Source organism: Mirounga leonina, unplaced genomic scaffold (genome assembly GCF_011800145.1).
Source record: "Mirounga leonina isolate KUSES-001 unplaced genomic scaffold, KU_Mleo_1.0 Mir_165, whole genome shotgun sequence".
Taxonomy (NCBI): domain Eukaryota; kingdom Metazoa; phylum Chordata; class Mammalia; order Carnivora; family Phocidae; genus Mirounga; species Mirounga leonina.
In genome coordinates, this window is record NW_023270415.1 from 81,976,766 (window position 1) to 81,992,596 (window position 15,831).

Sequence of the window (15,831 nt, forward strand, 5' to 3'; positions counted from 1 at the left end):
CGGGCCGGGGGCGGGGCCCGAGGCGGAGGGCCGCGGCGGTGGGCGGGAGGCCTGGGAGGGGCCTGGCGCTGGACACCCCCCACCACCACCACCACCAGCCCGGGACCGCAGTGGGGCGGCGGCGCGAAGCAGGGACTGCCGCTGGGAGGTGCAGGTTGGGGGTGGTCAGAAGTTCAGTAAAGCAGTTTAAAACATTGTAAAGTGGGGGGGGCCGGGTGGCTCAGTTGGTTAAGCGGCTGCCTTCGGCTCAGGTCACGATCCTGGAGTCCCGGGATCGAGTCCCGCATCGGGCTCCCTGCTCGGCGGGGAGCCTGCTTCTCCCTCTGACCCTGCCCCCTCTCATGTACTCTCTCTCTCTCTCTCATTCTTGCTCTCTCTAATAAATAAATAAGTCTTAAAAAAAACATTGTAAAGTGCATTTGTAAATCTAAGACATTTGCTTGTCTAACTTTAATTGTCCCATGTAACACATCTTCCTGGACCCTAAATAATTGTTACATGTAAAATAAATATAAAGGCAGTGAATCTAAAGCTCTCTTTAAGGTTCTAATACTGTATCTAAACCTGAGAAGATTTCAACTTACAAATCTAAATCAATTAAATATAAATTATAAAAAGATGCAGGGGCTGGTGGCTGGCTCAGTGGTGGAGCACATGACTGATCTGGAGGTTGTGGGCTTAAGCCCCATGTTGGATGTAGAGATTACAAATAAAGTCTTTTTTAAAAAAATCAATCAGGCCCCTGGGTGGCTCAGGCAGTTAAGCCTCAGACTCTTGGTTTCTGCTCAGGTCATGATCTCTGGAAGTGGGATCTGTGTGGGGCTCTGCTCAGGGAGGAGTCCCCGTGAGATTCTTTCCCTCTGCTCCTCCCTGCATGGGTGCATGGTGCGCACTCTCTCTCTCCAATAAATAAATAAATAAAATCTTTTAAAAAAATAAATCAATTAGGGGCACCTGGGTGGCTTAGTCATTAAGCGTCTGCTTCGGCTCGGGTCCTGGGATCAGCCCCGCATTGGGCTCCCTGCTCGGCTGGAAGCCTGCTTCTCCCTCTCCCTCTGCCTGCCGCTCCCCCTGCTTGTGTCCCCTCTCTCGCTGTGTCTCTCTCTGTCAAATAAATAAATAAGTAAAATCTTAAGAAAAAAATCAATCAGGGGCGCCTGGGTGGCTCAGTCGTTAAGCGTCTGCCTTTGGCTCAGGTCATGATCCCAGGGTCCTGGGATCTAGCCCCGCATCAGGCTCCCTGCTCCGTGGGAAGCCTGCTTCTCCTTCTCCCCTCCCCCTGCTTGTGTTCCCTCTCTGGCTGTCTTTCTCTCTGTCAAATAAATAAAACCTTGAAAAAATCAATCAATTAAATGCAAATTATAAAAAGATTAAACCATCACATGTATACTTTGCATTAGAACACAAAGTTATGGGACTGAAATGTCTAGTTGAGTTGTTATTTAGATTTCAGTTAACATACGGCGTCATATTAATCTTAGGTGTACAGCATAGTGATTCAAAACTTCCATTCAATCCCGTGTGCTCATCACAACAGGTGCACTCCTTAATCCCCATCCTCTATGTAACCCATTCCGCCCCCCACTCCACCCCACCCTCTGGTCACCATCAGGGTGTTCTCTATTCTTAACAGTCTGTTTCTTGGTTTGCCTTTCTCTTTCTCTTTTTCTTTTTTTCCCCTTTGCTCATTTGTTTCTTAAATTCCACATATGAGTGAAATCAGATGGTATTTGAGACTGAAATTTGTTAAACAGGCTGGCTGCGGACCCCTGGTAGAACATTCCTGTTCACACCTCATGTCATGGCTTAAGTATTACTGGTGCTCCCCAAACTCATTTCCCCATCTCGCAGCCAGATATTTCTACCAGGTGGCTCCTGAGATTCTCATTGGTGACCCTGATGGACTGCAAACTCTATGAAGACTGTGTCTTGGCACTGAGCAGGGGACACACACTCCTCCATGCTCTGTGGGTGCATTTAGTTGGCCCCTGAACCATGAATGTTTTTCCTGGAAACCTAAATGCATATGACCCCAATGAATCCTTTTTAAAATAACTTTATTGAGATATAATTCACACACCATACAATTCACCTATTTAAAGTGTGTGATTCAATAGTTTTTCATATACTCACAGGTTTTTACAAAAATCACCACAGTTTTAGAACACGTTCATCACCCCAGAAAGAAACTCTTTAGCTATGATGCTCCTATTCCTCTACAACTCTCAGCAACCATTTATCTACTTTCTGTTTTTATGGATTTGCCTATTCTGGATATTTCTTTTAAATGGAATCATAAGTATGTGGCTTTTGTGTCTGGTTTCTTTCACCTAGCACAGTGTTTTCAAGGTTCATCCATGCTATAGAGCGAACCAGTACTTCCAGTCGGTATTAGGTTTTTGTTGTTGTTTCATGGATGAATAATATGTCATTAATGGATACACAACATTTTATCCATTCATCAGTTGATGGACTTTTGGGTTGTTTCCTCTTTTGGGCCATTATGAATAACACAGCTATAAACAACCATATACGAGTTCTTGGGTGGATTTATGTTTCCATTTCTTGTGGGTATATATCTAAGAGTAGAATTGCTGGGTCATATGGTAAATGTATGTGTAACTGTTTGAGGAACTGTCAGATTGTTTCCCAAGGTGGCTGCACTATTTTTCATTCCCACCAGCAATGTAGGAGTGTTCCAATTTCTCCATATCCTTACCCATACTTATTATCTGATTTTTTAATTATAGCCATCCCAGTGAGGGTGAAGTGGTTCTGATTTGCATTTCCCTGATGCATAATAATGCTGAGCATCTTTTCTGTGCTAATTGTCCATTTGTATATCATCTTTGAGAATGTCTGTTCACGCCCTTTGCCCGTTTTAAAGTTGGGCAACTTATTTTTTTATTATTGAGTTGTAAGAGTTCTTTAGGAATTCTGAGTACAGGTCCCTTATCAAATGTATGAGTCGCAAATACTTTCTCCCATTCCATGGGTTGTCTTTTCTTTTGTCTTTTGAAACACAGAAGCTTTTAATTTTGATGAAATCCATCTCATCTATTGTTTCTTTTGCTGTTCACAGTTTGGGGGCCACATCTAAGAATACATGGCCAGGGTGCCTGGGTGGTTCAGTTGGTTAAGCGACTGCCTTCGGCTCAGGTCATGATCCTGGAGTCCCGGGATCGAGTCCCGCATGGGGCTCCCTGCTTAGTGGGGAGTCTGCTTCTCCCTCTGACCCTCCTCCCTCTCATGCTCTCTGTCTCTCATTCTCTCTCTCTCAAATAAATAAATAAAATCTTTAAAAAAAAAAAAAAAAGAATACATGGCCAAATCCAGGGTCCTGGAAATTTACCCCTGTGTTTTCTTCTACGAATTTTATAGTTTTAGTTCTTACATTTAGGCCTTTGATCCATTTAACTTTTGTATATGGTGTGAGGTAGGCATCCAACTTCATTCTTTTACATGTGGATTCCAGTAGACCCATCACCATTTTTTGAAAAGATTATTCTTTCCCCCAGTGAATTGTCTTGGCCCCTTGTTGAAAATCAGAGCACAGATACATGGGTTTATTTCTGGACTCCCTATTCTATTCCATCGATCTATATGTCCCTCACTATGCCAGTGCCACGTAATCCTGATTACTGTAGCTTTGTAGTAACTTTTGAAATCTGAAACTGAGTCCTCCAACTTTTTCCTTTCTCCCTTGCTTTCTTCCCTCTCTGTCTCTTTTTTGCTTAGGTAGTGTAAAAGGGAGAAGTGCAGGGTGGCTAAGTGGCACCTGTAATAATGCCTTCTCTCTTTTAAAATGTGGCTTCAGCCATTCTGGGTCCTTGCAATTCCTTGTGAATTTTAGGACCGGCTTGTCAGTCCTACAAAGAAGTCAGTTTGGATTCTGACAGATTGCATAGAATCTGCAGGTGAACTTGGGGAGTATTGCTCCCCATGGGATGCTTTTCCATTTATTTAGGTCTTCTTTAATTTCTTTCAAAAGTGTTTGTCATTTTCTTGGGGCACCTGGGTGGCTCAGTCGATTAAGCATCTGCCTTCAGCTCGGGTCATGATCTCGGGATCCTGGGATCAATCAAGCACAATGTCCAGCTCCCTGCTCAGCAGGGAGCCTGCTTCTTCCTCTGCCCCCCACCCAGCTCGTGCTCTCACTCACTCTGTCTGTCTCAAATAAATAAATAAAATCTGAAAAAGTAAAGTTTCAGGACACCTTGCCACACATTCTGTAGAGTGTTCCAGGGGCATAGATTTAAGCAACAAGCCCAGGAACTTCCAAAGGAATGTCAGAATGTTTCTGAGGGGTCTTACAGAAGGTAGATTTAGCAGTGTGCATTAAGGACCACTAGAATGTCTGTTTTCAGGGGGAAGAATCAATAATAAAGATTTTCGTAGGTATCATGGTCAACATCACTCATCTTCAGGGAAATACAAATCAGAACCATGACAAGATATCACCTCATACCAGTCAGAATGGCTAAAATCAACAACACAGGAAACAACAGATGTTGGCGAGGATGCGGAGAAAGGGGAACCCTCCTACACTGTTGGTGGGAATGCAAGCTGGTGCAGCCACTCTGGAAAACAGTGTGAAGGTTCCTCAAAAAGTTAAAAATAGAACTACCCTATGACCCAGCAACTGTACTCCTAGGTATTTACCCCAAAGAATACAAACACACTAATTCAAAGGGATACATGCCCCTCCTATGTTTATAACAACATTATCTACAATAGCGAAGATATGGAAGCAGCCCAAGTGTCCATCGATAGATGAACAGATAAAGAAGATGCAACACACACACACACACACACAGTGGAATATTACTCAGGCATAAAAAAAAAAAGAAATCTTGCCATTTACAATGATGTGGATGGAATTAGAAAGTATTATGCTAAGCGAAATAAGTCAGAGAAAGATACCATATGATTTCACTCACATGTGGAATTTAAGAAACAAGCAAATGGAAAAAGGAAGGAAGGAAGAAAAGGAAAGGAAAGGAAAGAAAAGAAGAAAAGAAAAGAAGAAAGAGAAAGAGAGGCAAACCGGGAAACAGAATCTTAACCCTAGAGAACACACTGATGGTCGCCAGTGCAGGGGGAGGGGGGAACAGGTGATGGGGATTAGGGTTAAGGAGTGCACTTGTCCTGAGGAGCACCAGGTGATATGTGCAAGTGTTGACTCACTATATTGTACCCCTGAAACTAATACTGCGGTGTATGTTAACTACACTGGAATTAAAATTAAAAACCTATTAAAAAGGCTTATGTAGTAGAATTTATTTGTCACTGGGAAAACTGGAATCAATTTGCATGCCCAAGGATTGGAAGAGGCTCAATGAACCGCAGCACGCGCCCGAGCCCGAGCCCGGCAGCCACGATGAGTGCTGTTCTCAGAGAAGGGTGGCCGGAGGCCATCCAGCAAGAAGACGGGGAGGACATAGGACAAGGAGGACAGACAAGGCTGCCACCTGTTGGTCCGTGGCCCTGGAGCTAAGAACGCATTTCACATTTTTAATGGTTGAAAGAAAATCAAAAGAATACTATTTCCAGACATGCCAAAAGTACACGAAATTCAAATACGAGCGTCTGTGAATGAAGTTTGGTTGCTATGGATCCACATTTGTTTCCGTGTTGTCTGCGGCCGCTTTGCCCGCACAGCGGCTGGGCTGAGTTGTTACAACAGAGACCAGACACGGCCTGCAAAACTGGAAATGTGTACCAGCAACCCTTAACAGAATAGGTTCGTCGACCCCTGGTTGATAAAACGTGTGGAGAAAGTCGTCAAGGCAACACGGAGCTTTGTATTGTGACGAACAGTGCGGTGAGAGGACTAGAGGTTTCTAATCTTACATTCACTTTTCTGTAGCTCCGTTCTTTCTCTGCAGTGAGCATGTATGGCTTTTAGAACAACAACAGGGGTGGCAGTTTTCAATCAAAACCTTCCCCGCACCCTCCCCCCAGCTTCTGCGGCCCTAGGGGTCTTCTCGCCCACAACAGTGGTCATTCAAGGGCACTGTCCTCAGGAACCCAAGAGAAATGGGCTCTCAGGCCCCGACACAGGGATCCAGGAGTGTGAAGCCGCATGTCTGGGCCAACCCACCCTCCTGAACCCGCATTTACTCTTCCCAGAGATGCTGTGCCTATTCTAGCCCTGGCCTCCCTGAGGGCCCCCCACCTGGGGAGGCTAGCCCCACAACAACAGTGGGCAGGAGGCCGGGACCCACTGCTCCCTACCAGGGAATGGATGGGTCAACTTGGCAACCTGGGGGACCAGCCGCCAGAAGACGCTCCTCGGTGGGGCGTCAGCCGCTCAGAGCAGCGGGCACATCTGAGGGGTGGGCAGCTGTGGAAGGTCCCTATGACTCGGGGACAGGTGTTCAGAGAAGTGAGCCTGGAGGAGCAGATGGAGAGACAAGAGGCCAGACCCTCATGGGGGATCTGTGGAGGCGCCCCCCAGAACCCCCCTAAGGTAGAGAGCCATTGTCTGGCCCACTAAGAGATGAGGCTCAGAGCTGGTCAGCTCATCAGAGGCAGACAAGCACCCTGGCCTAGGCCCCTTCCTCGATGGGCCTGCCTGGGGTCTCAGTGCTTTTTCTGTGTCCCCCCCAGGTGTCTTCCTGCCCCCGTCCCCGGCAGCCACAAATGAGCCTATCCTGGATGAAATGGGGATTATGACTCTGGCGCCCCTGGCCGACATGCTGAACAGCCCACAGCCCAGCCCCGCAGCAGGCGCCATCATGAACCCCCTGATGGGCCCCCTCAACACACTGCTCCCTGGACCAGGGTCCATGTCACAGAGCATCCCGCTCACCAGCCTCCTGACCAGCCCCCTGAGCAGCCACCTGACTGGCCCCATGGCAGTGTCCCCGGGGGGCACACTGACCAGCTCCCTGGGTCTGCCTTCAACTGGCCCCCTGAGCAGCCACCTGACTGGCCCCATGGCAGTGTCCCCGGGGGGCACACTGACCAGCTCCCTGGGTCTGCCCTCAACTGGCCCCCTGACTCCAAGCAGCCCCCTGATGGCCCCTATGACAGGCACAGTGGCCGTCTCTCTGAGCAGCCCTCTGCTCACCTCCATGGCTGCTCCTCTAGGTGTTTCTCAGAACCTTCTGGCCAACCCCATGAGCAATCTGGTGCTGTCGGAGGCCCCGAGGGTGCGGCTGTCAGAGCCGCTCCGAGGATGCCCCTCCAGACCCCATCCCTCAGCTGGAGCAGGGCCTGCCACCACCACCAAAGGTAACTGGCTCAGGGGGAGGGACAACAGCCCCCCTCCCCACCACCAGGCCAGTCCTTGGTCCTGCTCTGATCCTACTTCTCTCCTTTCTGCCCCACCATGTCACTAGTCCCAATCTCCACTGAGCATCCCCAGCCGACCCAGGACCTGGAGCCCTTCAGCATGACATTTGTGGGCTCACCCATCCAGGCCTCCACCCCTATCGGGACTAGGGGCACGCCTGGCCCCATTACCACCTTTTCCTACAGCAGCTCAGACGCCCAGACCCAGCCCAGTGCCCCTAAGGGACAAGCAGTTCCTGTATCTGTCCCCACCACCCCACCTGTCTCTCCAACTGCCACAGTCCTCGTCCCTATCCCTACTCCCGCCCCCCAAGCTACCACCAACTACACCCCCTCGAGCACCACCCACATTGTCCAGTGCCCCCCCCAGTCTCCCACCCGGCCACACCACTCCCCCACCCAGCCCTCGCCCACCCCCCACTCCCCTCCACGAAACCCCCACTCCCCGCCCCGAACCTCATCCTCCCCGGCTACAGTCAACGACACCCGAGGTCCACGTGGCGCAGAGACATCTCGGAAAAGCATCCTAGAGTTGGAACGGAAGCTAGCCCACCGAAAGACCAGCAAGTTCCCTGAGAGCCCCCGAGGTCAGTGACACAAGGTCAACACGGGGGGTCTCCCCTGATGCCCTTGTGGACCTCCCTGGCACTAGCCTGGGCTGCTGACCATGACCACTGACCACTCCTTCCACCCCTTGCTTTCCCCAGAGTCAAAGCAGGTAGTCTGGGAGAGGCTGGTGGGGGAGATTGCCTTCCAGCTGGACCGCAGGATCCTGTCCAGCATCTTTCCTGAGCGCGTGCGTCTCTACGGCTTCACTGTCTCCAACATTCCAGAGAAGATCATCCAGGTGTGTGGCGCCCATCTCCCACTCAGAGGGTCTGCCCCTTCCACCTGTCAGGGATGGGAAGCATGCTGGCCTTGGAGGAGCTGCTGGGGGACCCTGCCCTCCAGCCTGGCCAAGCACATCAGAATCCGAGGACCCCCTAGGATGGAGGAAGCACGGTGTTCAGTCCAAGTGGCCAGGGGGTGTCCAGGGCATCTGGCATCAGGAGCCTGTGGCCTTAGCCACATGGCTTCCCCAGAGGACAGGGCAGGGGAGGGTCCTGAGCATGGTCAGGCCTGCACTCTCCTTTGCCACTGCAATGGTCTCCATATGGCCAGCCCTCACTCCCAGGGGCCCTCCCCAGACTAGCAGAGCTGATGCTTTCCCCACCCCGTTGGTACCCTCAAGGGTCACTGGGGAGGCAGGCAAAGGGGAGGCAGGTCCCAGAACCTCTGACCAGCTGGCGGCCTCATGGCCAGGGGCCTCAGGCCCAGGCTCATTCCAGTATATTCTTAGCATGCCATTCACTGAGCTTGCTTCCATTGAGGGACACAGAGGACAGTGCTTCCCAAAGGTGCTTGGGCGTGTCTACCTTGCCACCATGCGTGGGAAACTCTCCAAAGCAATGGAGGGGTGGGGTGCAGTCATGGGATATGGGCTGTGCTTGGCTGGATACCCAGAAGCAGCTGTCCAGAATGATGGCATGTGTGCCCGTCCCCCACCAATGTGCCAACTCTGGGTGGGACCCCATGCCTCGGGGTGGGGGAGGTGGGCCATCTGGGCCTTCTTTGGGAAATAGCCTTCAGTGCTCCCGGCCACTTTCTCTCAGGCCTCTTTATCTATAGATTATAGACCTGGTGTGTGATCCGCAGGAATAACTTCTATTAGAGTGGGCTCGTTTGTATCCAGGTTTGAGCTTGCCTTTTCCTTTGCTTAGGGTGTCCTTTGGTTGGGTTTTTAATTTTAATGTGGTCAGAATGATCCACTTTTCCTTTATTGCTTGTACTTCTCATGTCTCACTGAAGGCTAGAGCGGTAGAGGGCAAAGGGGTGCTGTCCAGCCCTGCCTCGGTCCTCCCTCCTGGGCCCACGTGTGTGGGCTGTTGGGACTGCCCCCTGACCCTCCCCAGCCCACGGTGTCCTCTGCACGGGATGGTGACAGAGCCTGGGCACCTCTCTTCTTCCAGACTCTTTCTGCTCCTCTGGACCGTTCACTCCTCACTCTGACTTTTAGGATCATCCGTCAAGCTCCAGGAAAAACCTAGTTCAAATGTGTAGTTTTGCATTGTCAGGGAAGTTTCCCATCTTCACAATGTTGGTTGTTCCTATGCACCTGCCGTTTCTGTTGCTCATGCTGCAGGCCCACCGTGGTCACGTTTGGTCTGACGATCCTTGACTCACATCCGGGGACCTCGGCCACCACCGCTGTGTCACAAGAGCACATTGGCCGTGGCTCTTTAAAAACCGGCAAACAACACAGTGGAAGCACAATATTAGGCCTCTAAAATGTTACGTCTGATATCCAACTGGCAGAGATTACAGTTAATTATAAGCACAAGTCTAGCTGCCCACACAGAAATTAGATATTAAGCGGTAAAAGAGGTTTCCTACTGTTTGAGAATGCCCGTTAGAAGGTGATAAAGACCCGTCAACCACTGATGCTGGCCGTCCAAGTCCGCTGATTCCGGCTCCTCTTCACTTGCCCTGAGGGTTAGCGTCTATGCTACAGAATGTAAGTCACGGCATTAAATGGCAACTCTTGGACAAAAGGCAGGAAGGTGAGAGCGGGATGCATGTAGGGCAAATTTTTCTGGCGTCTTGAGGAAGTCAAGGAGCTCGGCACCCCCTTGGCCAGTGCCTTGGCCGCCATCTTGGCAGCCTGGGGGGGTGGGGAGGGGGCTGTGGCTTTCCCCAAACACTCATCTGCTCATTCTGCCCCATGGCCACCATCACCATTTCCAGAGCCACTGGGCCCATTCAGCAATGACCACTGCTGCCAGGGGCCATACACTTGCCGCCCAGGCTCCCAAGAAGCGGCCCCACTGCAGCCCACCTGCACAGAAGTTGCCTTTGGGGCTGGGCAAACACCGCCTGGCTTGCCCTCTGGAGAGCCCACTGCAGGTTGATGATGTCTGGTTCCACCTGAGGAACATAAAGATTCATCCTGCTCTTAAGGCCATCCATCCTGCCTGCTTTGCTGGCCCATTTGCTGGTTCCTATCAGCATCCAATTCTACTTTGCCCAAATTTCTGTTTCCCTTCCTCAGAACATCTTGTTTTTCTGCATGTTGAACCCCATCCTTGGTTGTTGCTAGAATCCCTCAATTCTATCCAGACCCACTAAACCTGCTCAAACCTGGTGTCCAAATCTGGCTCATTGCCTTCGTGAATGCCATATAGGTTGATCACTGAAAAGCTTTAATAGAGCCCCATTGCAAGGAGAACTCATTGACTATTTTCAATGAATCTGGCCATCTTTTTGAAAAGTTCACAGTTACCCATGCCATCTTTTAAGCTCAACTAAAAGTTGTCCCAATGCCCCAACCTGTCACTTCTTTTACCCAGTTGCAAAGGCCTTCTGCTGGGGAGCGGGGGTGCTCTCAGCCTGCCGTTCGCTCCCAGTCATGGCAGACCAGGAGTCCAGCCACACCAGTAAGAGGGTGGTACCTGGTGGTGTGTCCAGCTGGGTCCCGGTGCCCCTGGCGCTCTCTGGGGCCTCACTCACTGGCCTGCCGACAATGGTTTTGGGTTTTGCCTAACGGTTTGTTTCCAGCTACCGTGCCAATAGCCTGTATATCATCTTGGCTTTACTATGTAGACAATCGTATTGTATACTATTTAACAGAAGCAGACAATAGGGCAACCTCATCCTGTTTCTGACTCGACTAGGAATACACACTTCAAGTCTGCGTTAAGTATGATGTGTGTTCCATGCTTTTTGCCAGATCTTCAAGCCCCAGCTTTTGGCTGCAGATAACAGAAACCACGCTAGCTGGTGTAAACAGAAAGAGATTTCTTATAAATGTTTAGGCGACGACACAAAACTGGCCACAGAAGTCGGTACGGGGTCACAGCCACTGCACTCTGCCGAAAACCCGGGGGCACCTGGCCCCCAGGCATCTGCTTCCACCTGGGCAGAAGCCACAGGGGGAGTCGAAAAGGCTTTCGGCTTCGGGAAAGAGGCACTAGAACAGAAGCCAGATGACCCGCTTCAGCATCTGCCACATCAGGTTAAGAAGTTCTTCCTCGTCCTCGTTTATGGAGAGTTGGGGGGAGCGGGGAGTCTGAACCATGAAGAAATACCGATTTTTTTTTTTAGAATGTTTTTTCTCTTTCATTGAAAAGATCACATGAGTTTTCCCTCCCTCCCTGTTCTCTTAACATCTCGAGATACAGACCGTAAACCACCCTGCATCCCTGGTGGTTTTAGTGCCCTGAGACGCTGTTTGCGGCTAATCATGACTTCTGCAGCTTCGCTACATCTTTAGAGAACAGGCCCTGCTCCTGTGACAGAACGGCCACCAGGTGTCTTTCCCCATCGGGCCGTCGGACCCTGCGGCCCAAGCCCTAGCAGCTTGCGGGTCGGAAGTCCGGGACTTGGGCCAGGGGCGGAGCTCACAGCCTCACTCTCACCTTATTGGCTGGAGCTTAGTGACGTCAGGCCTCGCGGCAGGAGGGCGGGAGTGCGGTCTCCGCCCCGAGCTGCCCGCGCGGAGGAAGGCTGAGTGCCGGGCCTATCCTCCATCTGGTCTGTCTGAGCACTTCTGTTGAGCCTTAGGATTTTTTGGGGCCTTAGGATACTGTTTCCTCCTTTCTGCTCATGTCCTTCCTTCTGCTTGCTTTAGATTGGCTTTATTTCTCTTTCTTGGGCTGAGCACTTAAGCTGTTTTACTTTACGTGTCTTTTGTTGGTAAGTACGTTTGGGGCAAGGAAGTCCCCTCAGGTCGGGGAGATACGCAAAATGTTTAACCAGCGGTGCGTCAGGAATCCCAGCCGGGGTGGATCGTGGCAGAGGGAGAGGGCTCTGCTGTTTGCGCGCCGGCGCGGAAATGCGGCAGCGCCCCCGAGCGTCCGCCCCCGCCCCCGCCCGGCTCCCCGCGGCGCTCGGGCTGCGCCCCCGAGGTGGGCGGGGAGCTGTCCAGGTCCACATATTTCACAAACTGCGTTGGAGTTCCTCTCTAACCCCCGAATCCGTTAGGTGCATCTCCAGTCTCCATCATCGGAGGGGCCTTCAGCTGTCTCTCTAGTTCGATGTCTAACGCACTTGCCCTGTGCTCTAAGAACGAGGGCTGAACCACACCGATTGTCATATTTGCTGCCCTTTCCCTATCACTGAACACGTGGCCAATGTCGTGGGTGTTCCAGGATGGAAAGACGGGGTGGTGCGCACCTGTGCTCCCTCTCTTGGAGGTGCGTGCATATTTGGTCACACCTGTTCTCTCCTCCACAGCTGATCCAACACAGGGTCCCCTGCTGATTCTCCCTCTACAGACGTTTCCCATGTACACATCTGCATCTACAGTCGCCTACCCCTGGACCAAACTGCTGCCACTTTACTGGTCCACAGCTACGCTTCCCCTCCATCTATTCACTCCTATTATGGGGCATTCAGTGCATGCCACGTTCATACCAAATAGACAGTCTCTGCCTCGGGGAGCTCACCCATTCCCCGGAGGCCTTCAATAAATATTTGTGCTAGAGGTTTAGGGGGTGATACATGCTATGAGGGGCAGGAGAGTTTGAGGGTGGGAGCTAGGCACTGAGTTGGCCTTGCTGTCTCCCCCCCCACACCCCACCCCCACACACCTATACTCTGGCCAACTCCAACATCCTGGAAAAGCCCCTCTCTCCTCTATTCCTTTGGAACACAATTCTGCTCAATGTGAGAGCCCATTGATGTGTCCTGTGGAAATGGTGGCCCCTTGTGGTGGTGCAGACCAGCACAGATGTTGTACTTAGCACCCCCTAGAGACATTTCCTTTCAACTTCCAAAACAGCTGTCAGGCGGTCTGGTTTCCTTCATATCATAGCAGGGAAACTGAGGCTCAGACCCAGTATGATGACAGAAGCAGCCATTGAAATCGGCTCTCCGTGTGGGCCCCTTGCTCTGCACTGTGCCTCCTGGCACCTTCCATGCCATGCATGCTGTTCCTTGTCCTGGAAGTTCCTTTGCTCCTGTTGTTCTCATCCTTCAGATGTCAGCCCTGCCATCCTCTCCCCTCCAGAATGCCCCCCCCAGGCCACCTGGTTGCTCCCCATGGCAGCACTCAAAGCACTCCTCCTGCTCAGTCTTGTCATCACTGTAAACCCAGAGGGCTTTGCTCACACTTGAATCCCATCACCTGCTACAGTGCCGCACGCAGGGGAGGGCTGAGGACATCTGTGGGATGGACGCACGGAACCCTCACCCTCTCTTCCCGCTTCTATCCACCCCCTTATATGGTCAGCATGATCTTTTAGAACCACAATGCCAATGGACCAGAAGTCTCTGACCCTTTAGGACAGAACCCTCCGCCATGCTCTCTGCTCAGCCCTGCCTGCTTCTCAGTGCCTGGAAGGTGTGGTAGGGACTCATGCCCATGGCTCCCTGGCTTCAGTGGGGTGCCTTCCTGCTCTTCCCCACTCAATCCCCTCGCCTGTCCCTCCACTCTCAAGGGTCACCTCTTTGGGGCGGGCCTGGCCTTGTCTCTTAGTGTAAATGCACCCACATTCCTCTCCCAGCACCCTGGCAGGGTGGGTGCAGTGTGCCCCCTGGAGGACTTCTGCTCCTGTCTGGAGCTCCATTCACCCAGTGTGGCACACAGCAGCTCAGCCCCAGCCCCAGAGTGAGCAGACGATGGGTCCTGACATCCCCACGGGGGGCCGACGCTTAAAGCTATCCACCTGCTGCGCTCTGCCATTCAGCAGCATGAAGGTTCACCTGCTTACCCACAAATGCTGGCTGAGCTCCTGCAGTCTGGCTGACAGGGGGCACGGGAACAGGCAAATGGAGGGAGAAGGCTTAGGGGCCAAGAGGAGCCTAGAATCAAGGAGACAGGCTTGTTTTAGTGTTGACTGTTCACCTGAAGTGCTGAGCATTGGCCTCTGGGTGCATCTGCCAGAGGTCAGGCTCACTTTAGCTGAGCCCAGCCGTGAGTCCAGTGTTCTGTTCACATGACCAGAAGAGAGGACAGAGGATTTTCCTGGAGAAGGTGAGACTAAGCAGCTTGTTCTAGCAGCTTAGGAAGCAGCCTGGTGGGCATCCAGGGAATGGTTGGAAGCAGGGGAGCAGGACCAGATCAGGCCCTGGCCCCAAGGGGTGGGGCAGTGGGAAGTGCAGGAGGGCTCAGGCAGGGAGAGACCCCCTCCAACTACTTCCGACCTGTCAATCCGTGGGTCTGGGCACAGCTGCACCTGTGACAGCTACATCATTTGCAGGACTCCATGCAAATGAAAATACAGGGCTCCTTGTTCGGCAAGAGCTCCTTGTACAGCAGAGCATTAGCTGGGTGTGGGTCCTTCTGAACAGGGGGCCCTGAGTGAATGTACAGGTCACATGCCCAAGAGGAAATGGCAGGAGCGGATGCTGCGGAACGCAGTCACTGCCTGGTTGGGGGGCACAGCCTGAAGAAGTGGGTGGACACTCACCCGGTTGCTGCCAGTCCCCAGGTCCAGGTACCAGGAGGGGTCACCAGAGGGGCAGCAGGACCCCCAGTGCTGAGACCAAGGGTGCTTGGCTCAGGGCCTGGGGTGGTCAGTTCAGCCTGAGGGGAGGACAGGGCCTTTCGGAAGGAGGGGTGCAAGTGGTGGGTGCTGAGGATGCAGCACAGGGTGGCAGAGAAGGGACCTGGAGAGGAGGTGGAGGTCTCAGGGCAGGGAGCCAGGAGGGCACCTGGGAAAGGCCCTGAGTGGTATGGGCCAGGCACCCCCATGGCCATCAGGGACCCCCTCCTCTTTCTTTCACTTCCAGACTCCCAGCCACACTCCCTGTCAGCATTTCAGAGCCTCAGCTCGGTCCAAATTCCCTGCCGGTGGGTGGAGCAGGTGACAGGGATGGGGTCTGGGGAACTCCCCCCTCCAGCTCAACCCACTAGGTTCCCCTACCCTAGACCCCTTGGAGCCTCTCCCCCAGGACGTCCAGGACACCTGCGCCCACCCACGGCCACGGCCCTCGGCCACATTCGCCCCTCTCCTGGCTTTGTACCAGTGCAGGGCGCAGACACCCTGACGGCCACTCTCCCCTCAGGCCTCCCTGAACCCCCGCGACCACAAGCTGGATGAGGAGCTGTGCCAGACACTCACACAGCGCTACGTGAGCATCATGAACCGGCTACAAAGCCTGGGCTACAACGGGCGGGTGCACCCGGCACTGACCGAGCAGCTGGTGAATGCCCACGGCATCCTGCGAGAGAGGCCGGAGCTGGCTGCCTCGGAAGGCGGCTCCTACACCATGGACTTCCTGCAGCGCGTGCTGGTGGAGAATGTGCACCCCAGCATGCTCTCGGACGCGCTGCTGCTACTCTCCTGTCTCAGCCAGCTGGCGCACGACGACGGCAAGCCCATGTTCATCTGGTGACCCCGCTGGGCGGCCCGGGTCCGCCCCGCCCCGCGCCCCGCCGGGTGCAAAGCCATTAAAGCTTCCCACAGACGCTGGCCTCTGGGCCCGGGCTCGGTGGTGCGCACCTCCGGGGTGGCTGGCCAGCTCCTCACTCCCCTGCACCCCTTCGATCCT

The 15,831-nt window shown here is 52.8% G+C and overlaps 1 protein-coding gene across 1 annotated transcript in view; it reads left to right on the forward strand.

Annotated features, from left to right (window-relative positions):
• The window catches only part of SPATC1 (spermatogenesis and centriole associated 1), a 20,640-nt gene extending 4,965 nt beyond the window's left edge, over positions 1 to 15,675 (forward strand). Inside the window, exons 2-5 of the mRNA XM_035012136.1 lie at positions 6,613 to 7,239; positions 7,347 to 7,886; positions 8,007 to 8,146; positions 15,346 to 15,675. Coding sequence (XP_034868027.1) covers positions 6,613 to 7,239; positions 7,347 to 7,886; positions 8,007 to 8,146; positions 15,346 to 15,675 — 1,637 coding nt within the window. The remainder of the gene's footprint in view (positions 1 to 6,612; positions 7,240 to 7,346; positions 7,887 to 8,006; positions 8,147 to 15,345) is intronic.
• Positions 15,676 to 15,831: the final 156 nt, after the last annotated feature.